This window comes from Pelodiscus sinensis, chromosome 1, assembly GCF_049634645.1.
Source record: "Pelodiscus sinensis isolate JC-2024 chromosome 1, ASM4963464v1, whole genome shotgun sequence".
NCBI lineage: Eukaryota > Metazoa > Chordata > Testudines > Trionychidae > Pelodiscus > Pelodiscus sinensis.
Window position 1 is genome coordinate 327,708,648 of NC_134711.1, and position 25,133 is coordinate 327,733,780.

The window sequence follows — 25,133 nt, forward strand, 5'->3', positions numbered from 1 at the left end:
CATTCCCACACATGGAAAAAGCGGGAGCTTTGTGGTTAGGTGCACAAGGCCTGTTTCCTTATTTCAAAATGGTGGCTAACTGGATCTTGCCATTCTGGACTTATTTTAGGTCTCATGAGGCACTGAGTCACAGACCCCATCTGTGTACTGACCCAACTGAAAATTTTGCCACGAGGTTTTTTGTAATTTCTAAAAAGGTATGAAGGAAATATAATGTCTAGAAGATAAATTAACCATTACTTATCACACTATACTACTGTTAAAGCCAAATCATTCAAGATAAGCCAAGTCCTGCAGACCTTGTATTTCTGGCATTACCATTAAACTCTTGAAAAATGAATAGCATGGGAATAGATATAGCTTGGCAGGCTATAGTGGTCATATGAGCCTGTATCAAAAGATTTACCAAAATCCTGATATACCAGATCTACTGCTTACCCCCATCCACAAGACTTATTATCCCACTAAAGAAAGCTATCAACTTGGTTTGACAAGATTTGTTCTTGGGAAATCCATGCATACTGTTACTTTTAACCTTATCATTTTCTAGATGTTTGCAAATAGATCCCTTAAATATTTGCTCCAATATCTTTCCTGGCCCAGAAATTAAGTTGACTGGTCTGTAATACCCTGGGTTGCCCTTATTTCCTTGTTTATATTTGGGTGGGACATGTGCCGATTTCCAGTCTTCTGGAATATCTCCCATCTTCCATGTCTTTTCAATGATAATAGTTAAATTAGTTTAACTTCTGTGCCAGGGAAGATAATGGAGCAAGTAATTAATGAAGATAATAAGATGATAGGTAACAGCCATCATGGATTTGTAAAGAACAAATCATATCAGACCAATCTGAGAACTTTCCTTGATAGGATATCAAGCCTTGTGGATAAGGGAGAAGTTATGGATGTGGTATACCTAGACATTAGTAAGGCATTTGACATGGTCTCACATGACCTTCTTATCAATAAACTAGGGAAATGCAACTTAGATGGAGCTACTGTTAGGTGGCTGCATAACTGGCTGGATAACCATTCTCCAACAGTAGTTATTAATGGTTCATAATCATGCTGGAAGGGCATAACAAGTGGGGCTCTGCAGGGGTCTATTTTGGGACCAGTTCTGTTCAATATCTTCATCAATGATTTAGATGATGGCACAGAGAGTATGCTTATTAAGTTTGCAGATGATACCAAACTGGGAGAGGTTGCAAATGCTTTGGAGGATAGGGTCAACATTCAAAATGATCTGGACAAACTAGAGAAATGGTCTGAGACAAACAAGATGAAATGTAATAAACTTTAATAAGGACAAATACAAACTACTTCACTTAGGAAGCAACAATCAGTTTCACACAGAGAACTGGGAGTGATTGTCTAGGAAGGAGTACTGCAGAGAGGGATCTAGGGTTCATAAGCATGAATCAACACTGTGACACTGTTGCAAAAAAATCAAACATGATTGTGGGATGCATTAACAAAAGTGTTGTGAGCAAGACACGAGAAGACATTCTTCCACTCTACTCTGCACTGATTAGTCCTCAGCTGGAGTATTGTGTCCAATTCTGGGCACTGCATTTCAAGAAAGATGTGGAGAAATTGGAGATGGTCCAGAGAAGAGCAACAAAAATGATTAAAGGTCTAGAAAACATGAGCTCTGAGAGAAGATTGAAAGAATTGGGCTTGTTTAGTTTAGAAAAAAAGAAGATAGAGAGGGGACATAATAGCAGCTTTCAAGTATCTAAAAGGGTATGTCTACACTACCCTCCTAGTTCGAACTAGGAGGGTAATGTAGGCATACCGCACTTGCAAATGAAGCCCGTGATTTGAATTTCCCGGGCTTCATTTGCATAAGCCGGGCACCGCCATTTTTAAATCCTGGCTCGTTCGAACCCCGTGCCGCGCAGCTACACGCGGCACGGACTAGCTAGTTCGGAGTAGGAAGCCTAGTCTGAACTACCTAGTCCGTGCCACGTGTAGCCGCGCGGCACGGGGTTCGAACGAGCCGGGATTTAAAAATGGTGGTGCCCGGCTTATGCAAATGAAGCCTGGGAAATTCAAATCACGGGCTTCATTTGCAAGTGCGGTATGCCTACATTACCCTCCTAGTTCAAACTAGGAGGGTAGTGTAGACATACCCAAAGGGTGTTACAAGGAGGAGGGAGAAAAATTGTTCTCCTTGGCCTCTGATGCTAGGACAAAAAGCAACGGGCTTATACTGCAGCAAGGGAGGTTTAGGTTGGACATTAGAAACAAGTTCCTAACTGTCAGGGTGGTCAAACACTGGAATAATTTGCCTTGGGAGCTTGTGGAATCTCCATCACTGGAGATATTTAAGAGCAGGTTGGATAGACATCTGTCAGGGATGAGTTAGATAGTGCTTGGTCCCACCATGAGGGCAGGGGACCTCTCAAGGTCCCTCCCAGTTTTAGGTTTGTATGATTCTAATGGCTCAGATACTCTGCAGCCAGCTCCCTGAATATTGTAGGATGCTTTGCCTCAGGCCCTGGTGACATGAAGACATCTAATTTGTGTACATTATTTTTAACTCGCTGTTTCCCTGTTTTAGCTTCTGAACCTACCCCACTTTCACTGGTGTTCACTATATCAGTCATCCGATCACCACCAACCTTCTTGTTAAAAACTGAAACAAAGAAGTCATGACGCACCTCCGTCATTTCCACATTTTCTGTTATTGTTTCTCCTTCTTCATTGAGCAATGGGCCTACCCTGTTCTTAATCTTCCTCTTGCTTCTAATGTATCTGTAGAATGTTTTCTTGTTACCCTTTATATCTCTATTTGCATTCAGTTCATTTTGTGCCTTCACCTTTCTAATTTTGCTTCTACATACTTGTGCTATTCGTTTATATTCATCCTTTGTACTTTGACCTAGTTTCCACTTTTTCTCAGACTCTTTTTTTGATTGTTAGATCATTCTAAATCTCCTGGGTAAGCCAGGATGGTCTCTTGCCATATTTCCAATCTTTTCCGTAGAGTAGAATAGTTTGCACTTGTGCCTTAATAATGTCTTTTTGAAAAACTGACAACTGTCTTCAGTTGTTTTTCCTTTTTGATTTACTTCCTATGGCATCTTGCCTACCAACTCCCCGAATTTGCTAAATGTCCCCGCTTGAAATCCATTATTGTTATTTTGTTCTTATGTGACCGTGGTCAAATCCCTTAGTCGATTGGTGCCTTGGGCCTTGTCTACACTGGCAATTTTGTCACCAAAACCTGCGTTTTGGCAACAGAACTGTGAGAGTGTACACACTAGAATGCAACATTTTTCTTGGAAAACACTCAGTTTTGTCAACAAAAATCTTCTACCCCATGAGAGACTTCTGTCTTTTCCCCTCCCTTTATTGTCAACAAAGAACCAGTGTGGACTCTGCTGTTTGTTTTGTCAAGAGACATGCCTTCCACCAGTATCCCACAATGCTTGCCCTGATGGCTGTGCTCAGTGTTCTATAATCTCTGCTGCTCTGCAGGCATGCAGCCCTCCCCTTTCAAAGCTCCAGGAAGTACCTGGCAGCTGAGTGAGCTGCTCCATTTGGGGAACAAAGAAGAAATCATTGATATGCTCCTGTTCTGCCATGCTAGGAATACAGCAGTAGACAGGCTGCTGCTTGCAGTGGGAGGGCTGGCGAGGCTGCTGTGTTGCTTTGACATGTCTCACAATGGAGAGCTCACAGAACTAGGAGGGAATCCTAAGAAGCACAGGAATCAGCTCTGCCTCCCCACAACACTTCACTGTGAGATGCTTACCCATGTTGCTTTGCTCTATCTGTTGACAGGGTGCTATCAATGTGGCCATGGAATGTCGACAATGGGCGACAGAAAATCCAGTTTGATCGGTTTTTCACAGTTGTTGACTTTTCCACGACAACAGCACTTTCGTCCCCAAACCTTCCCAGTGTTGACATAACCTAAGACCATGGTGTCCATCCAGTTTTGAAGCAGTAGCCACTATAGCGGCTACTGCTATAGCAAACTGGCCACACTCAACTAGCCAAATAGCCACATGTGACTAGTAGCTAGTGTGTTGGACACCATGGACCTAAGAAAATTCTTGGTTTCCTTGCAGCCATTCTGATGGGGAAAGGGGCCTTTTCCCAAAGGAATGTCAGTAAATATTCCAGGTAAAGAAACAACCTGATTTAAATCATTTGACTGTCAACAAATTGCATTAGAAAACAAGCCAGAAAGCATCTACATGGATGCCAATTACCTAGCAGACAGAGGAAGGAGAGAACTGCCCATAAATGACAGCACAAGGAGGCTGGTCAGTAAACAAGCCACCAGAAGTGTCAGAGAGGTGGCCCTGTTTGTCTGTTTCTGCACAATCAAGGAGGAATCCCTGGGCACCTTAAAAACTAACATTGATTTGGGCGCAAGCTTTCACGGGCAAAGACCCACTTTGTAAAATCAGAAAGAAGTGAATACACATTTAAAATGTAGTTACAGCTACAAAAGGTGAAAGCAGCATTGTGCTATGGACCCTGGAAACCGCCCTGATCTTAGAGTCCCAGAGTATCTGAGCACCTTGAATGTATTTAGCCCCCTATCCCTGCCGTGCGGCAGGGCAATTATCCGCCTGTGCAGAGGCTCAGAGACAGGCAGTGGCTTGCCCCCAGAGACAAGAAATCAAAGCCAGCTGTCGTGAGTCACAAAGCACAGACCACAGGGCCAGACTTCCAGGCACCTGCGCAGTGATGGGCCTGGCTAAATTCTATGCTGCTCCAGCAGATCTCTCCTCTGTGCTACAGATACCAGAGTCAATTATAGGGACTACATTCACTGGCCTCTTCTGGAGACTGGACTGACATCAGACCATTGGGAAGAGCTTCCAAGAGCACAGCACACTCGGGCCAAGTCCCTGAGAACCAATGCTACCCCAGGGCATCTCCTTCAGGCCTGAGGTAACCCTGAGCACACACAGGCCTTCCCTCTGAGACCCTTGCAAGGATTCAACCTGAGATACCTAAAAGAGGAGTCCCTATTGTGAGGTCACTTTAATTCAGGTTTCCCAAACACATGGGTGCTCTGGCGTACTGACTCCATCCTCCTCCTTTACTTAGGAACACCCCCATGACCCTCTTTGCCGGGTTGGTGTTTGTTCAAACCCCCTATGAGCTTTCTTTTTCTGAAGCCCTGCCCCATGCCACAACCCTTCCGACTAAGCCCTGCCCCTACTCCTCCACTTTCCCTGATGCTCTGCTTCCAGCCAGGCCAGAGTTGAGCCAGTTTCAGAGCTGCCAGTGAGGCCCAGGCTGCTGTGGGGAGGCCTGGACTCTCTGCCTTCCCTAGGTTGTACATCTTGGGGGTAGGGGATGAAGGAGAGTAAATATGGGGACTCCAGGACTCCTCACAGTCCCTCCAGTTCTCTGAACAGCTCACATAATGGCCTAGCTCTGACTTACAGTCCAGGGTTGTAGCAGAGTTGGGCACAGTATAGTTGGGCAGAAAAGATGGGGCAATGGAAGGGGCTTCAGAGGAGAAGGATCCAGGATGAAATGGGTGGCCATGGACATCAATCATGGTTTTCATCTCCTGTGTCTCCGACCCTGGAGACGGATGATGAGCTGACTTTTCACTTGACGAAGGCTCTGACAATCCTCGCACGAAGGTGTTTGCTTTTTACGCTGTACACAATCGGATTTATCAGAGGGGGGGCCAACAGGTAGACATAGCCCAGGAGAACCTGAAGCAAGTGAGAAGAGTCCTTCCCAAATCTATGGATCACAGGCAACCCAATAACAGGTGTGTAGAAGAGCAAGACAGCGCAGATGTGGGAGACACAGGTGTTCAGGGCCCTGAGGGATTCCAGAGAGGATGCAAAGCTCAGCACTGTTTTGAGGATCTTCATGTAAGAGAGGAAAATGATCAGTGAGTCCAACCCAAAGGTCAAGATAGCAATGAACAAGCCATAGATGTTGTTGACGGTGATGTCGGTGCAAGCCAATATCATGACGTCCTGGTGCAGGCAGTAGGAATAGGAGAGGACATTGGTTCGACAATATCGGTGCCGTTTCAGGAGAAAGGGGAGTGGGAATGTTAGAGCCATTGCTCTTAGCACACACACCAGCCCCATCTTGGCTATTCTTGGCAGGGTTAAGATGGAAGCGTATCTCAGTGGGTCACGGATTGCAACAAAGCGGTCAAAGGCCATTAACAAGAGCACAGAAGATTCAAGTAATGTAAGCGAGTGGATGAAGAACAGCTGGGCAAAACAGGCATCAAGGCTGATCTCTCTAGAGTTAAACAAGTATATGCCCAGTATTGTCTTTATGGTGGATGTTGATAAGCCAAGATCAGTGAGGGCCAACATGGAAAGGAAAATGTACATGGGCTCATGGAGGCTTGGATCTGTTTTTATAATGAACAGAATGACTGAATTTCCTACTGTCGAAATAACATATATAAAGCAAAAGGGGATAGCGATCCAGAGATGGACATCTTCCTGTCCAGGTATCCCAGAGAGAAGGAACAATGAAAATTGGAATTTGGTGTTATTGACAGCTGACATAATGTACTCAACAGTTCCAAGGTGTTTTGAACTTTCCTTCCTGAAAAGGAAACAGAACAGGAGACTGGATGACATTTAAAGAGACATGTGTCTATTCTCCCAAGAAAGATCAGCAAATACATAGTCTTGGATTTACACTAATGGTAGGAAGATTGGATCAAACCTGCAGTCCATCTACCCAGTACAGGGAGTCCTCACTATAAGACCAAGATATGTTCCAAAAAACTTGGACTTAGAGTGAAACAACTTAAAAGGGAATTTTTTTTCCCACGGCTGACTTTCACTTAAACAAATTGGGGGGTGTTTTGCACGATTGATCACGGGGAATGGGAGGACTTATAATGCATCAGTTCCTACAAATGTCAATGACTTTAATATAGAATGGATATATATCAGGGTGACTTATAGCAGGGAGCCCCTATATCTCCTGGCCAGTATCAGATAGTTCAGAGGCAGGTCTACAAAACCCTGCAACAGGATGCTATGAGAAAACCTGCTCCCAGGGAAAGTTTCTCCCCGACACACATATGAGACATATTCTGTGGTGCAAATCAGGTGCATTCTCAGTAGTGTATTTGGGTTTTCTGATTAGTCACATTAGCATGTGGGTTCTCTTTGAATCCTACTAAATTTATGACCCATTGATATTTTGGGGCTGGGAGTTCCACAGCCTGCTTCAGGGCCATGTGATTTTACAGTTCTAGCCTTCCCCTCAGAAGATTTTACAGTTTTCTGGCCTCTCCCCTGCTGAGTGTGACACGTTGTATCATGGGATGTAAAAACAAAGAGCAAATGAATGGTGAGAACAGCCCTTATATTTATCTATCCTGCACTGACTCTATTTATAGACATGTTTGATGGCCTCCTTATATGTATATTTTATTTTCTCCATTTCTGAGTGTTCAAATTATGCCACTGCCTCTTTGAAGAGCAGGTGATAAATTCTTAGGTCCATGTTCTTGTTTCCATAACAGTGAGTTCAATGGCCTCACTCCAGATTTCCCTGTGCAAATTGGATCAGAACCAGATGTTATTCACTTTCCCTTACCAAATACTCCCAGTGACACACTCTGATCCCCCCAAGAATCCCTCCAGGAGAAGCTGAAGGGCTTTGCCTGCTTAGACTCCAGAGAATTAGATAATACTACAGGCCTCTTCTCTTCCTCACAAGACCTGCAACCTCTCCCCATCCAAGTGTATGTAGATATCTGGCAAGTCACAAGCTAACATAGATAGTTACTTCAGCTGGTGGGGGCAGGGAAGGTATCTCAAATGGGTGAATAGTGTAAATATTAGGTCCAGCTGAGTGCAAGCTCCTTCCTCCATCCTCCCTGTAAGAGGTGATGGGTGCCAATTACAAAGAACCATTATTACACTCCACTTTCCTGAACCTCAGCTCTCTACATTTTGCTGCTACACAGACTGGTAGGCTCTCTCAAGGGATTTTGGGATATCTTCGACAAGCCCTGAAGAGCGATTAAATGCATGACTCGGAATGCAGGTGCTAGCAACAGCTTCCGCTCAGTTACCACAAATGAATATGATAAAAGTGTTCACTGAATAAAAGTACTAATATCACCAAACCCTTGAGGGTACTAAGGCAATAGAATGGGATTCCTAGGAAGTTGGCACAATCTCCATCTTTATAGGTTTTTAAGGCCTGGATGGGATGACTTAGTTGGGGTTGGCCAGGACGACCTCCTGCAGTCTCTTCCAACATGAACATTCTGTTTCTGGGAATCTAGAATTCTGCACTTCTGAAATACTTCCCAAAGCCCAAACCCGTAAGCAGTAACGTTACCACTGCTGCGTCCTGTGGCGCTTCCTCTAGAGCCCTGCCTCTGGCTTTCCACACACGTTCTTATCATGAGCGGTTAGTCTGTGCTATTCGTAGTACAATGAAGAGTTCTGGCACAACACTTACAAGCCTGGACTTTGCACACAGACATTGACACAGTCTCCGCCCTCTCATCTTCCTTATTCCTCAGGCTAGAGTGTGATTTAAAATGTAGCACTGGCCATCTGGTTCTTCAGAACCTAAGACAGTCCCAGCGTCTCAGCCCTCAGTCAATCACGGGTCAGCAAACTCAACTCTAGTAACTCCTCTGTCCCTGGGTAGATGGCTGAGTGGTTCTCCTCAAGTTCAGTTCTGTCAGTCTCCAGATTGTATGCTGAATGGTAACAGGTACTGGGGGCAGTATAGGAAATATTCATCCTTTGACCTCTCACTCTCTGGTACACAATGACCCCAGCTCCTGATATGCAGGCATGATGAGAGTTTGCTGGAAATGGATTTCAAAGCCAAATGGATGAGCATTCATGGAAAGGACAATTAGTTTCAAACCTGAGAGCAATCTAGTACTGTCTCTCGTTGAACCTGCCTACGCGCTCTACTCATAAAGTACCTGGCACGTGGGAAATGCCCTGGGACAGACACGGAGCTGAGCTGCCACAGTGGACGTGTCTGTTAAACCCATCCCATGGGATGTTTGCGGCACAGTGAGATTGGGGGCACTGTTTAGGATGTTTATGTTATGGCTGTATTAGGTGAAACCAGTATTTCTCTGGATAGTTTAATATCAGGCGGCTGGAAACCACCCAAGGGAGGTCATGAATCAACATGGGTGCTAAAAGCTCTTAGAGCTTCTTTCTGGGGTCCGGACATGTAGCTGAATTCACAATGCTGAGAAGCTCTTCAGACTGGCTGCCACGGTCACCAGTGGGGAAATCTGAGTGGGTCCCTGTCACAGTGGGAGTGTCTGGGATCAAAGATATGGACAGACTTGTTTGAAATCCCTCTTATCCACCCACGTTACACTATATTATGTATATTCTTGCTGTTCGATTCGACGGTACACGTTGAACGTCTCTAGTCCAGAACTCTCTGATCCAGAAACATCTGTGGTCCAGCATGATTTTAGTTAGCTGGATGTCCACTTTTCAGGGGTGTTGGCAAGTTTTTCAAGGTCCCATAAAATTTCTTTACAGCCACCCATCCTGGCTCTCAGGGCTCTGTGCTGTTATTTAGCTCTAATTTACCCCTAAATGTCTTCTAAGTGTCCAGTGAGCTGTGGGCGTGCTGGTAATGCTGCTAGACAATAATGAGCTTGCACAATCTGGCAAATTCTCTGGTTTGGCACCGCTATGGTCCCAAGGGTGCCAGACTAGAGAGGTTCAACTTGTATTTTGGTTCAGGAAGTCTGGCTGGCCACAAGTCTAATCACTGATCACTGGCTCCCAAAAGGAAGAACTACAGGTTTGGAGCTCACAAGTGTCTGCTGGGCAAACACAGTTGACCCAGAGTGTGCTGTAGCCCAGGGGCAAATCTGAGGGTAAGAGGGTCATGGGATTACACCCCATGATCAGGGGAAGGTACTCATGGGTAGGTCTTATATGTGGTACTCAGAGAGCTGAGAGGGGCAGATATGCTGGTAGTCTTGCATCTCTCAGGGGCAGAAGTCCAGGTGCTCTCATCTAACAGTAACTTGGAGTGGTGTGTACAGTGTAGGAGTGCTGGAATCCTCAGCCAGTCAGGAAACACAAATTCACCCTTTCAGACCTGTTGCCACAGAGCAACACGGCAATGAATTGCTGCCCTCACAATCAGAGCAGAGACTAAAACAGCATCAAGCCAATGAACATGCATTTGCTGATTAAATTTCCAGGAGTAAATAAACCTGAGGCAATTTGGGAACTAGTCACTGATATTCTGTGGGGCCCCCTCTCCCTCAGCTCCTGACAGGATTGGGACCTGAGCACAGGACACCTTCAGAAATTGTGGCCTCTTCAGAAGTTCTGCTGAGGGACATCAGAGTTTTACCACCATGGGGCCACTTTCAACGTCAGATTTTTGTGCAGCTTCACCAGCTCCTGTAGAACATGGGTGGATGCAAGGAAGGGGTTCCCAAACTGCCTGCCCCCCCAGTCCTGTCACTGAGTCAGACCGGCGGAGTCCTCTGCCGCTGCACAGAACAGTTGCCAATGCAAACAGCCTGCAGCCTTCGCCCTGAACTTGGCATGTTACAGACAGGGAAACCCGCCAACGTACCCAGTTCCTGCTAGAAGGGAGTCGCTGGCACCAGAGGTCTTCACTCTAAAGTAGAAGGAGTCACCGGAGAGGTTGCATGGGCAGCAGGCAGTGTGTGTTCAGACAGGGAGGTGGCTGCCTTTATGCAGCATATTTGTACCTTCCCTTGGGGCCACTTGGCCATCAGGGAACCTCAGCTGCTTTTCTAGCTTGTTGTGAGCATTTCTAAAACTTAAGTGCAGCCACTTTAAAGAAAAAATGTGGCCAGGGCAGGCGCTCTGGGTGAGAGCTCTCCCAGCACTCTGTGTAAACCACCCATGTTTCACAGAGCTGCTATTTGCTGCATTCGGGGTGGGGATACACCCCTGTGCCAGAAGGATTGTGCAGAGATGCAACATGGGTAGGCTCTACTGGAATCTGGGCTTGTCAGCTCTGTTCATGTAGTTCTGATTAGTCACGTGGTTCCCTTGGTTGTGGCCAAGTTTTAACTGTGATGCTTGCTGAAATAGTCATTATAATTATAATGGGCTGGATTTCTCCCCTGTAGCCTCATTTCCTACATTAGAAACCCAGGTGCAGAAAATGGAAGGGAAAATCCACAAGGCCCTGCACAGGGAACTTCCTTAGGATCTTTATATTAATATATATTCTCTTGCCTTCTCCATGAAGAATGAAAAAGGGGACCCAGGATCGCAGGGTCCCCAAAGTGAATTCTGTCCCCAGGATATACAGATGTTAGACTAGATCAATGGTTCTCAAACTCCTTTTGATCACCCCTCTTCTTTGTGTCTCTATGGGTATGTCTACACTGCAGAGTTGTTTTGGGGAAAATGGCCATTTTTCTAAAAAAATACTTCACTTACGTCCACACTGCAATCACATTATTTTGAAAAAAATCGAAAGAACAGAGGGGCTTTGAAACAAAAAAGAAAGAAGCCTGTTTCTGAAAGAGTTCTTTTGGGTAAAGGCATGTGTGGACAGGGAGAGGGAGTTCTTTCGAAAGAAGAGGTAAGAGGAAAAAGCACAGGTGCCCTGGTGGCCACTCTATCCATAGTAATCACAGCCTACATGTGAGATAGCATCCATTCAGTGTGGACACTATCTTTTGAAAAAACAGATCACTTTTTCAATGCGCTTTTGCTGTGTAGACACTCTCTTTCAGAAGAAGTTTTTTTGGAAGATCTCTTCCGGAAAAGCTTCTTCTGAAAGAAGCCTGTAGTCTAGACATAGCCTAAGGATACATCTACAATGTGGTATTAAGTCAAGTTAAGCTACACATCTTCAGCTACGTTAATTGCGTAGCTGAAGTCGAAGTAGCTTAACTCAGCTTTCGGTACTATCTACACAGCAGGAAGTTGAAGGAATAGCATTCTTCCTTCTACTTCCCTTACTTCTCATAAAATGAGGGTCACAGGAGTATGAGTAAGAAGCCCGTTATTTCAAAATCATTTCAAAATACGGGGCTTGCTGTGTAGATACGCACTCGGTTGTTTTGAAATCATGTGAGTTATTTCAAAATAAGCGTGCAGTGTAGACATAGCCTAAAGTTTAAACCCCTTCCTCCCTCCACACAAATACATATATTGATATTCGTTTGGGTGGGGTTGCAGTCAAATCAGTCGCAGCTTCTTTGTTTGTCATATCTGGGTTTTATTATTGTTGCATCAATGAGCCAATAACTGATTGGATAAGAATAAGATTCTTATTTGGATTGGATTGAATAAGAGCTAAAAACAAAATGACAAAGGAGGCCCCTGCTTACAGTGGAATGCGTACAGTGCACCATAGCCCACGGCTGCACATACAGCTGCCGATGACATTGTATAATGCTCTGCAAACTTAGCAGAAAGCCAACAAAAGGCATATCCCCATGTAGATTCAAATGCTCACCGCTGCCTACACACGGGATCTGTCAGGAGCAGTCGTTGTCTAGATATACAAAGTGGAGTGTAATATGTGAACAGGAAGTTTCCCCCCACAACCTACTCATGCCCAACTCCCATATATTCCACACACTTCCCAAGAGCCTCACAAGTCTAGTTTGAAAAGGTAGGGACTAGATGATGTCTCCTTCTGGCCGTAAATTCTATAGATCTATGAATCACTCTCTTGCAGGAATTGTTATCTTGGATTCAACTAGTTGCTCCTCTGAATGCTGATGGGCACTTATCAAGGATAAATGCTGGCCAAGAAGCATCAGTACTGTCACAGTAAAGCTGGGATATATAGTGTCTTTACCTTCTCAACCAGGTCCTTTCTTGTCTCGGGGAGAGTTTAAAAAATTGTCCCCCTCTTCCAGCTGGGAACACCCCCCATCTAAACTAAAAGATGATCACCAAGCAGGCCCGATTAGACACCCCAGTCTCTTCTCTTTCGGGTGTTTGTGTCCAGAGCTAAACCATCACTGCCGGCATCCTTAAGGTAGGAGGTGTATTGTCAAAGAGCACAAAGCGTTAGAGAAAATAGGTTTAAAATACCAGGCAACTGTCACCTGTCTCCACCCTTGTATCTCATGTATCACTACACCCAAAATCAGACTGGCTTTCCTCTGCAGATACAGAAACAGAAGTGGCCACATTTTGGGGATGCTCAAACGCTCTTTTGACCCTGTCTAAGGGGAGGCCCGTTTGGCCACCATGCCATTGTTTGGCAGTTCAACTCATTCAGACGAAATGTCTGTCAGGTGATGTGCTGGTATCCCTGTGGCACTGCACCACTCCCCCCTCAGAAATCTGCTAGCTCCCCCTCACTGTCATCCTTGAGCACACCCACATCTGCCACAGACACCAATACGCTGGAGCCATGGGGCTCCCCAGAAGCCAATGCCACAGGAGGCGGCAGTCAGAGGCCTTTTCCAGAGAAATGCCAGAGGTGCTGCTCTGTTGAACTCTGACACAGGCCTGAGCTGAGGGTCTTAGAGTATCTGAGCACTGAAAATGTATTTAACTCCTGCCACTGCTGTGAGCCAGGGCTGGGCGATTACCCCCCTGTGTAGAGGCTCCAAGACCGCCAGGGGCTTGCCCACAGTGACACAGGGCGAGGCAATCAGACCCAGCTAGCTTGATGCCCAGAGCAATGTGCCAGCATCCCACAAACACCCTCCCACCCATCTGAGCGGTGTGAGGCCCGGCTGAATTCCCTGCTGAGCCAGCAGCGCTCCCCTCTGGGCTGTGGAAGATTGGGGATGGCTGGGAGCCAGTGACAGGAGTTTGATTCACAGGCCTGGTCTCACCTTCCCTCAGTGGAGTTTAGAGCAGTGGTGTGTGGGGGGAGGAGGGCTGGAGTGAGCTCTGCCCGTTGATATCAACTTCCCAGAGCATGGCACATGCTGGCCAAGTCCCTGAGGAAAGATGTCACCTCATGGTGTTCCCTTCAAGCCTGAGGCAGCCCTGCAGGCACACAGACCTTCCCCCCGAGCTCCTGGCCATGACAGACTCTCAGCCTGGGACATTAAAAACAAAAGCCCCCTTTGTGCGCTCACGTTTAATTTAGTCTCCTCCAAAACAAGGTCTGCTGCCCTTGACCCCCATCCTGCTCTTTCACTCTGGAACACGCTGATGATCTCGCTTGCTAGGGTGAGACTAGTTCTAGACTTTTCCTCTTCAAGTCCCAGCTGTATCCCATCTCCTCCCACAAAGCCCCACCTCCTCTCCTTCCCTTTCCCTCATGCTCTGCCTCCCAGTCAGGCCACAGTCAATCCTTTGAAAGATCTGAGCAGCGGCCCAGGCTGCTTTGGGGAGCTACGGACTCTCCAAACTCCCTGGGATATGCATCCTAAAAGTGGCCCAGGCTCTCCGGCCAGCTGTTACCATGACCAGCTCTGGATTCTGTAACCAGTCGGATACGACCCACTCCCTGGACTTCACGGCTGACCAGATGTACTTCTCTGCTTTTCCCTTCTTCCCTGACCTTGGCTTTCTTAGTTATAATTTGTGAAGCTTTTTATCATGCTTCGGGTATGTGATCTGTAGTACAATGCAATTTCTTGGACTCAAGGCTATGAGGCCCCACTGCGCTTAGAAACCAAATAGCTTATGAATATATATGTAACCTGTGGAATGTGTGTGAGGTGTGAATGAGAAGTACCCAACCAAAAAGGTAGTTTAGGATCCATGACCTTTTCAGACAGACAAAGACCCAGCAAGCCGATAAATTAACTGAGAAGCGGCCAGAAAAGCTCCCTCTCTCAGACAAAATGTAACATCACAACAGAAACTGGGACCAGCCCGGAGGAAGTAAAGCCTCCTGCAGATCCGAAGGGATCTCCCACAAAACATCATGGTCGAGTCTCTGGGAAGCTGACATCTGTCGAGCACTCCAGCCACCTGCAAAATCAAAAGTAATCTACGCTGCCCTTGCAGCATGCCTCCAAACTGCCAGTATGACTGTGACGTGTGTGTGAGAGTAAAATCTTACTCTTACGAATCTATGCCAATAAACAACCCCAAACGCAATACTGCTCCAAACCACCCTTCGTCCCAGTTTGTTCCTCAGCAGGTCTTAGGAAGTGAAACCCTGAACAGGGAACAGAGTCTCAGTTAAAGGGGAGTAGTCGAGGTGCAGCCTTGAGTGAAGAGATGAAGGAAGGGAGGAGCCTCAAGGGAAAAGGATCCAGGATGGAATATATGGCCGTGTCCTCACAAGTGTTTGTTGTCTCCTGTGTCACCAGCTCTGGAGCCGGGTGATGAACGGACCCTTCACTTGACGAACGCCTTGATGATCCGTGCACGTATATGTTTGCTTTTCACACTGTACACAATTGGGTTCATCAAGGGTGGAACCAGTAGGTAGACATAACCCAGGAGAATCTTAAGCAAGTGAGTAGAGCTGTTCCCATATCTGTGGATCACAGCCAGGCCGATGTCTGGCACATAGAAAAGTAGGACGGCGCAGAGGTGGGAGACACAGGTGTTCAGGGCCCTGAGGCTCTCCGTGCGGGATGCGATGCCCAGCACTGTTTTGAGGATCATCACATATGAGAGGAAGATGAGTAGCGAGTCCAACCCCACGGTGGAGATTGCCACAAACATGCCATAGATGCTGCTGGCTCTTATGTCTGAACAAGCCAACTTCATGACATCCTGGTTTAGACAGTAGCAATGGGACAGGACACTGGCTCGGCAGTATTGGTAGCGTTTTAGAAGAAGGGGGAATGGGAATGCTATAACCACTCCTCTTACCACAAACACCAGCCCCATCTTGGCTATTCTCAGTGGGGTTAAGATGGAGGCATATCTCAGCGGGTTACGGATCGCAATGAAGCGGTCAAAGGCCATCGTCAAGAGCACAGAGGATTCTATTTTTGAAAGAAAGTGAATGAAGAACAGCTGGGCCAAACAGGCATTGAGGCTGATCTCCCTATAGTTAAACAAGAATGTGCCCAGTATCGTCGGTATTGTGGCTATCGATATGCCAATGTCTGTGACAGCCAACATGGAAAGGAAAATGTACATGGGCTCATGGAGGCTTGGGTCTGTTTTTATAAAGTATATGATGACTGCATTTCCTACTATCGAAATAGCATACATGAAGCTGAAGGGGATAGCGATCCAGAGATGGGCACCTTCATGGCCAGGTATCCCGGTGAGAAGGAACACTGATACTTGTGATGGGGTGTCATTGACAGCTGACATCCTGTACTGGGCAGGTCCAAGGGGCTATGACCTTTGTTTCCTGAAAAGATAAAGAACAGGAGACCAGATGATGTTGAACAAGACATCTTTCTGCCCTGAATGAATATCAAGAGACTCCTAGGAGTTCCTGGAATATCAGCGAACATACAATTACATTTACAATATTGATTTAGCATTTACACCCATTGTGACGGCGCGTTGGGGTCCCCCGTCTCCTGCACCCCGAAATGGCACAAACAGACTGCACCAGCCAGTAGAATTGGGGAAGTTTATTGCCTCTCCAGGATACAGCACAGCACAGATGTAGTCTGGTCACAGAGCTGGGCTAGGATGCCTCAGGCCCCCTTGAGTTGGGGGGAGACTGGGCCCCTAAACTCCAGCTCCTCTCCCTAGGCTGTCTCATCCATCCTCACAGACAGCCACCAACCAACTAACCAACTTCCAGCCCTGCCCCCCAGCCAGGGCAGCATTCCACCTTCCTTTGTTCCTCTCCATGGGGGGTGTCTGGCCCCTGGCTCAACAAGTTTGGCATTACCTCTGCCTAGCGAGGTTTTCCCTGCTGGGTCTTGCTCCAGACAGCAGGGGTCACCACAGCCCAGCAAGTACCCCCACTACGTCACACCCATGAGTGACACATAGTTTCTGGTATACATCAGGAAGATATAAAGCCCGTCCAAAAGATTTAAAAACAAATCTTCACTTCTGTAATTTGAAGAGCAAGTAACAAAAGACACACAATTAAATGGAATTTACCCATCTGAATAGTGGTTTTTCTTTCAGCAAAGACAAAAGCACAGGTGCAGAAAAGGGGAGTGTAATGTAGTTGTATGTAATCTACACACATAACCTGTCACAGGAGCATGACAGAAGTTTTTTTTAACACTAAGCTTGATCTTAGCACAACTCTAGTGTTTGCAACATTTACGCATGTGTTGCTTTCGCTACCCACCCCAGCTGAAGTCACTGAGGGTATGTCTACACTACCCAGCTAGTTCGAACTAGCGGGGTAGTGTAGACATACCCTGCCTGTGTTAATTTGTAACTTACCAAAAGTCAACAGACCCTTGTATAGGGAGAGGATGTGGGTTCCGTAGGATGAAGGCTGTAGGATGGTCAAATTCCCTGGATTCCGTCAACATTTGCCATGCAAATACTTTAGCTTCTCTTTCTGTGATTGCATCACCATGAGCATTTGGTAAGGGAAATTAGTACAGCCCAGTTCTGTTCCAATTTACACATCTGTATCTGGAGGGAATATAGCACCACTGAATGTTGCTGAGTTCAGAACCCAGCCCCAAGGACTTGTCCCATATTCTGCAAAGCAGAAGAAGCTTAATTGCAGTGGCTTAATTTGAACTCTCTGGACTGTGAAAAATAAAAAAAATGCATACAATAAGGAAAAAAAGAAACCACCTTCAAATGAGGACAGCTAAATACAATGCCTCTGGACTGTATCCTTGCCCGGTGATTGCACACCTCACAAGGGGACACACTCAGAAGTAGAGGCTCAGAAAGGATGTTTATGGGAAGGTTACAATGGTAAAACCACAGAGAGCTTGAGTAGGCTGCAGAACTCAGTGAGACAAGACAGGAAGGTGCCAGAAAGCTTAGCATGATTCACAGAGGGACTGGATGTTTATATGGTTAATCATATCCAGCTTCTCATCCACTGTTATCCCCAGGTCCTTTTCTGCTGAACAGCTGCTTAGCCCGTTGGTCCCCAGCCTGTAACAATGCTTGGGATTCTTCCGTCCCAAGGGCAGGACTCTGCACTCGTCCTTGCTGAACCTCATCAGATTTCTTTTGGCCCAATCCTCCAATTTGTCTAGGTCATTCTTGACCCAATTCCTGCCCTTCTACATAACTAACTCTCCCCTGTAGCTTAGTGTTATCTGTGAACTTGCTGAAGGTGCAATTCATCCCCTCATCCAGGTTATTAATAAAGAGGTTGAACAAAACCGGCCCTAGAATTGATCTTTGGGGCACTCAGTTTGAAACCGACTGTCAACCAAAGATTGAGACATTCATCACTACCTGTTGAGCATGACAATCTAGCCAGCTTTCTGTCTACCTTACAGTCCATTTATCCAATGCATACGTCCTTAACTTGCTGGCATGAACACTGTGGGGCTGTGTCCAGACTCAGGGGTTTTTTCGAAAAAAGTAGCCTTTTTTCGAAAAAAACTCACCTGCGTCCAGACTCAAGCCGCGTTCTTTTGAAATTAAATCGAAAGAACGCGGCTTTTCTTTCGATGGCGGTAAACCTCATTTCACGAGGAAGAACGCCTTCTTTCGAAAGTTCCTCTTTCGAAAGAAGGCGTTCTTCAATGTAAATAGGGCTTCTTCGAAAGAGAGCATCCAGACTCACTGGATGCTTTCTTTCGAAAAAGCAAGCCACTTTTTCGAAAGTTCAACGTGCAGTCTAGACGCTCTTTTTCGAAAGAGGCTCTTTCGAAAGTATCTTTCGAAAGAGCCTCTTTCGAAAGAGGCTTGCAGTCTAGACATAGCCTGGGAGACTGTACCAAAAGCTTTGCTAAAGTCAAGGTAGATCACATCCACTCACTTCCCCGTGTCCACAGAACCAGTTACCTCGTCACAGAAGGTCATCAGGTTGCAGCATTTCCACCCTCATTAAGGGTGCATGTCTACAAACAAACATTAAGTAACTTTTCTTTCTTTGTATTAACAGCTGACTGGTTCTCCTCAGGTTCTGGTCTGTCAGTCTGTAGTATGGGGAGTGGTGATAGGCCCTGTGGGTACCATGTTAAATATTGAGTTCCAGGGCTCCCACTGTCCAGCATACAGTGACCCCGGAACTGTTATTCAGGCATGAAGAGGTCCTCAGCGTGCCAGGAAACTCGACTCAATGGGAGCCTAAGGTCAGAGACGTGGACAGACTGTTCCTTGAAAACCCTCTGATTCTCCAATGTTTCACTTTTCTGCTGTTGCTCAGACTGACCAGTGTTTGGCTCTAGAAGGCTGGCTGGGCACTCGTCTTGCTAGTTGTAACCTCCCAAAGAGAAGAACCACAGAGGCTGGACCTTTTCACAGATCCTGGGCAAGGGCATTCAACCCTCAGTGCGCTGCAGCCACGGCCCAGTCTGAAGGTGAGAGGAGCCTGGGAATCCAGCCCATGAAAGGGCCGGGTACAAGCCCTGGCATCTGTCAGTCAGAGACCAGAGAGGGGCAGAGATGACTCTGTGACTCTGAGGGGCATCCACGGGAAAGGAGCCCGGGTGCCCTCAACTAGTCGGGAAACAGAACAGTTACCACAGCGCCATGCAGCTCTGAGTTCCCGACCTCAGAATCAAGCCAGAGGGTAAAGCCATTGAAAATGCCTTGAGTGATTGAATTTCCAGGAGCAAATAAATCTGCGGTGAATTGAGAACTAGCCCCTCCTAGTCTGTGGGCTCTCCCCTTGTTCAGCCCCTGGCAGGATCGGGCCCAGAACACATGAAACCTCCAGAAATGCTGACTTATTGCTTCCGGGGCTTAACACTCTGAGCTACTTTTGAATGTCTGAGCTCTGTGTAGTTTGAAAAACACACCACGGAGCATGGACAGATGTAGGGGAGAGTTCCCAAGCTCCCTAGTGCTGCCTGCCCCCCAGCCCCGTCACTGAGTCACCCCACAGCCCCGCTGAGTCCTCTGCTGCTGCACAGAACAGCTGCCAATGCAAACAGCCTGCAGCCTTCGCCCTGCACTTGGCATGTTACAGACAGTGAAACCTGCCCACGTACCCAGTTCCTGCTAGAAGGGGAGCCGCTGGCAACAGAGGTCTTCACCCCACAGCACAAGGAGTCACCGGAGAGGTTGCACGGGCAGCAGGCAGTGTGTGTTTAGATAGGGAGGCAGCTGCCTTTATGCAGCATGTTTGTACCTTCCCTTGGGGCCACTTGGCCATCAGGGAACCTCAGCTGCTTGGCTTTGTGTGCACCAGCTTTAACCCCCATCACTGCCAATGGCAAACAGCAGGAGGCCACATCACAGGGGATGTGAGGAGGTGATGCTAAACAACTGGCTTGCAGCACCAATGCTGCTGCAGGCTCTGTTCCTGGAATCTGGGCTTGGCTGCTCTGTTCCTATGGGTCTAATTAGTCACAGGGCTCTCTTCAGGGCTGCTGAGTGGTAACAGTGGTGCTGACACAGATCTGATCTTACTGAAATAATGATAATGACAAGAAGAAGAAACCAGATTTCTCTGCAGGTGCCCTCTTTCTTGTATTATAAACCTGAGCTGCAAGCAGAGAAGGGAGATTTCTCAAGGCTCCTGACAGGAAATATCCCTCAGATTGTTCCAGAAGGGGAGGTCCCTTCCCTTTTCCCTGAAGATTGAAAAGGGGGACCCAGGATCTGGGGATCCCCAAACTTATTCACAAAACTCCACTGGTAGCTCAGCCCATCCACCTACAATGTCTCGGCCTCCACAACTGCTCTAAGACAGTCTCCTCAGACATGTGTGCAATTCAGAAAGACCTCTGTTGTCGACTCCCATCTTCTGAAAGTCAGAGATTTTGAGACACCCAACATAGGGGGTTGTATCCTTAACCATCTTGGCTAATAGCCACTGATGGACTTATTTTCCATGAACTTATCTAGGTGGTTTTTTGGAACCAGTTATACTAAAATTTTGCTACCTCACAATATACCCTATATTCGGGTCATTTATGACTCTGTTGAACAACATTGGTCCCAGTGCAGACCCAGAAGTACCCGAATACTTATCTCTCCCCATTCTGAAAAATGACCATTTGTTCCTGCCTTTGTTTCCCATCTTGTCACCAGTTACTGAGCCTTTGGTGCGAGTCCTTGTCAAAATCAAAATCATTCAGAAAGTCCATGATATATGCATTGGATCATGCTTATCCACATGCTTGTTGATACTCTCAAAGAATTCTAATGGATTGGTGAGGTATGACTTCTCTTTGAAAAGCTGTATTGATTCTTCCCTAACAATGTATGGTCATCTGCATGTCCATTAATTCAGATCTCTATTAAAGTTTCAACCCATATGCTTGGTACTGGAGTTATACGTATTGGTCTCTCTGGCCAGGATCACCTCCGAAGTCTTGTTTAAAAATCAGCACCTTCTTAGTCACCTGACACAGAGGCCGATTTCAACCATAGTTACAGAGGAACTTGTTGGGGAATATTTTAACCTGCCCAGACACCCCTGAATGGATCTCAAAGTTTCCATATTATTACAAGATAATTTAAAAAAAACAGCTTGAAAGAGAAGCTGCAGAGCTTAATTTCATTTACAAGTTTGATACTTACACTAGAGGTTTAAACAAAGACCTTAAATGGTTTACCCGCTACATTCCACATTCTAATGACATAAAAAGGCCAAACACCAGATATGTAAGAGCACTTAGAACCCTCTCTATCAGCTTCATTTAGCATGAAACTCTAATTGACTATTCTTTCCCAATTATTTTTCTCCTCTCCTTTCCTCCCCTTCCCCTCTGCTTCTCTGCTATTTATTTGGAATTTGGACCCTGTCATGGGGTGGTAAGACCAGCCCTGCCCCCCGGAGGCAGGGCACAGTGCCTTCCAATCTGGGATGCTCTACCCCATAATTGTTCCCATTCCCAGGTCTGCAGCAGTCCCTGTCAGAGGGGCACTAGAGGCCAAGTCAGTAACAAACATTCCCTATTGCAGGGCAGTAAGGCCTACTGGCCTGAGTCAGCAGCCCAGACGTAGTGACCCCTTTGGGGGCTAATGGAGTGGGCTAGGGGACCCAGGCCCTCCCGCTCCACCAGGTCCCAGCCCAGAGCCCAGTCAGTGGCGGGCACGTCCTACCACTAGCCCAGTGAGAAATCCATCTGAAATATACTGAGCTTCCAAGGATTCCAATTCCCAACCCTTGGCTACTTCCTACCCTGTCCCGGATGGCCAGCGTCTTTCCCTCCTGTGTCCTCCAGGCCGAGCTTTGCCCATTGGTAACAGCTTCCCAGAGCACAGCACATTCTGACCAGGTCCCTGAAGACAGACGCCAGCCCAGGTTTTCTCCTTGGACCTGAGGGAGCCCTACAGGCACAAAAAACTTCCCTCTGAGACCCTTGTAAGAGATACTGAAAGGAGGAGCCCCCTTTGGGGGGGTCACATTAGTTCAGTCTTCTCCAAAACGCAGGAAGGAGGATGGGGCTGTTCCCCTCTAGCGCCATCCTCCTTCATCCCACAGGGGCATGCTCACTGCTTTGTTTGCAGGGCTGAGACTTGTCGCAGAATTATCACACCCTGACTTTCTTTTTCCCTTGTAGCCCCAGTTATATCCCATCTCTTCCCAAAAGTTCCTGCTCCGTTCCCCTTTCCCTGATCCTCTCCCTCTCAGCCAGACCAGAGTCCATCTGGGATGGACTATAGGGCCGTATCATCACAAGCGTTTGTTGTCTCCTGTGTCACCAGCTCTGGAGGCGGGTGATGAACAGACCCTTCACTTGATGAAGGCACTGATGATCCGAGCACGAATATGTTTGCTTTTCACGCTGTACACGATCGGGTTCATCAGGGGTGGAACCATCAGGTAGACGTAGCCCAGGAGAATCTTAAGCAAGTGAGTAGAGCTGTTCCCATATCTGTGGATCACAGCCAGGCCGATGTCTGGCACATAGAAGAGCAGGACGGCACAAAGGTGAGAGACGCAGGTGTTCAGGGCCCGGAGGCTCTCCGTGCGGGATGCGATGCCCAGCACTGTTTTGAGGATCATCACATAGGAGAGGAAGATGAGTAGCGAGTCCAACCCCACAGTGGAGATTGCCACAAACATGCCATAGATGCTGCTGGCTCTTATGTCTGAACAAGCCAACTTCATGACATCCTGGTTTAGACAGTAGCAATGGGACAGGACACTGGCTCGACAATATTGATACCTTTTTAGAAGAAGGGGGAGTGGGAATGCTACAGCCACCCCTCTTACCACAAACACCAGCCCCATCTTGGCTATTCTCAGTGGGGTTAAAATGGAAGCATATCTCAGCGGGTTACAGATCGCAATGAAGCGGTCAAAGGCCATGGACAAGAGCACGGAGGATTCCATTTTTGAAAGAAAGTGGATGAAAAACACCTGGGCCAAACAGGCATTGAGGCTGATCTCCCTATAGTTAAACAAGAATGTGCCCAGTATTGTCGGTATGGTGGCTATCGATATGCCAATGTCTGTGACAGCCAACATGGAAAGGAAAATGTACATGGGCTCATGAAGGCTTGGGTCTGTTTTTATAAAGTATATGATGACTGCATTTCCTACTATCGAAATAACATACATTAAGCTGAAGGGGATGGAAATCCAGAGATGGGCGTCTTCGTGCCCAGGTATCCCAGTGAGAAGGAACACTGCAGATTGGAATTTGGTGTCATTGGCAGTTGACATCCTGTACTGGGCAGGTCCAAGGAGTTATGAGCTTTCCTTCCTGAAAAGAAAAAGAACAGGAGACCAGATATTTAAAAAGACATCTTTCTGTGCTCAGTTGTAGCCTATTAGTCTAATTTTGTCTGCAAACTAATATATTTTTTATGAATTTTTGCCTGTTTTAATTCTATCTTAGTAGTCACACAAGGCCTACAGAGATTTTATCCTGTTAGAACTTAACTTCAGCAGTAGATTATAAGAAGGATAGTAGATAGAAGATGTTCTTTCTTGAAATATGGTATTATAGCACTCAACCATAAATATCTATGGTGAAGAATATATGTAGTCGGTTTTCTAGCTCATTGGGCTGGGATAGGTAATAGCACAAAAGTCAATATGCTGATGTACAAGGCACCAAGCCGATTTTCTATATCCTGAAATAGAATTATCAGAACTGGCATCTAATACCAGTCTCACTGGTGCAGGTGTTAGGTCATACCTGTCTGCGTTTAAGAGCAGTATGCCCCAAATATCTCCTTTCTTGAAGGGGCAAATGTCCTTTTTCCTCAGAAAGGTAGGAACAGCATGTGACTTGCGGTATTTCTCTGAATGTTAGTCAAAAACACCCCCTCCTCGTGGGGAGACAACGTGACAGCTCAGGCATATTCAGAGAGGTGTTTTAATTTAATTCTCCAATCAAACATGATCACCCACAAACACCTTAGAGTGCAGAAATCTGTTTTTGGCTTTGAGAGTTGGCTTAGAAATGACCGGGAGGAGGCCTATAAACCTATGCGGCTGAGAGTGTCAGGCACATTCGTGATCTGCTTTCTCATCCTTTCTTTACTTACCTTTCTAAACTTTTATCAAAAATATTACCTAAGTCTTCCATTTCTTATCCTATCCTAATCTCTCATCTCTCACTGAGATCCCTGCTATACCAACAGAGTAGGCTGCTCCTTTAACTCCTCAAGGTCTTCAGGAGGGCATGAATATGATGTTCTATTAGGTAATTGCAACAGTATACTTAGACTGTATTCATGATACCAGCTGGGGTTATTGAAACTCTTTATCTAATCGTTGCCCGTGGCATGTCAGTGTGTTTACTTATACTGCCTGTTGCAATAAAGGTAGTTATTAGTTTGTACCAGACATACAGTGGCTGTGTCTAGACTGTCAAGTTTTTCTGCAAAATCAGATGTTTTTGCGGAAAAACTTGCCAGCTGTCTACACTGGCCGCTTGAACTTCCGCAAAAGCACTGACGATCTCATGTAAGATCATCAGTGCTTTTCCGGAAATACTATGCTGCTCCCGTTTGGGCAAAAGTCTTTTTCCGAAATAATTTTGTGCAAAAGGGCCAGTGTAAACAGCACAGTAGTGTTTTCCACAAAAAAGCCCCGATCGCGAAAATGGCGATCGGGGCTTTTTTGCGGAAAACCGCATCTAGATTGGCCACGGACGCTTTTCCGCAAAAAGGGGTTTTGCGGAAAAGCATCCTGCCAATCTAGACGTGCTTTTCCAAAAATGCTTTTAACGGAAAACTTTTCCGTTAAAAGCATTTTTGGAAAATCATGCCAGTGTAGACGTAGCCAGTGTG

At 46.5% G+C, this 25,133-nt stretch overlaps 3 protein-coding genes across 3 annotated transcripts; all 3 read right to left on the minus strand.

Annotated features, from left to right (window-relative positions):
- Window positions 1-5,588: 5,588 nt before the first annotated feature.
- Window positions 5,589-6,524, minus strand: LOC112546599 (olfactory receptor 51G2-like). The gene has a single exon (XM_025187215.2). The coding sequence runs from the start codon at window positions 6,522-6,524 to the stop codon at window positions 5,589-5,591; it is 936 nt and encodes a 311-aa protein (XP_025043000.2).
- An 8,724-nt stretch (window positions 6,525-15,248) lies between these two features.
- Window positions 15,249-16,184, minus strand: LOC102443590 (olfactory receptor 51G2-like). The gene has a single exon (XM_006128051.2). It carries the CDS (start codon window positions 16,182-16,184, stop codon window positions 15,249-15,251), a length of 936 nt encoding a protein of 311 aa, XP_006128113.2.
- A 6,436-nt stretch (window positions 16,185-22,620) lies between these two features.
- Window positions 22,621-23,589, minus strand: LOC102464082 (olfactory receptor 51G2-like). The gene has a single exon (XM_006128050.2). It carries the CDS (start codon window positions 23,554-23,556, stop codon window positions 22,621-22,623), a length of 936 nt encoding a protein of 311 aa, XP_006128112.2. The 5' UTR covers window positions 23,557-23,589.
- Between the last annotated feature and the right edge of the window lie 1,544 nt (window positions 23,590-25,133).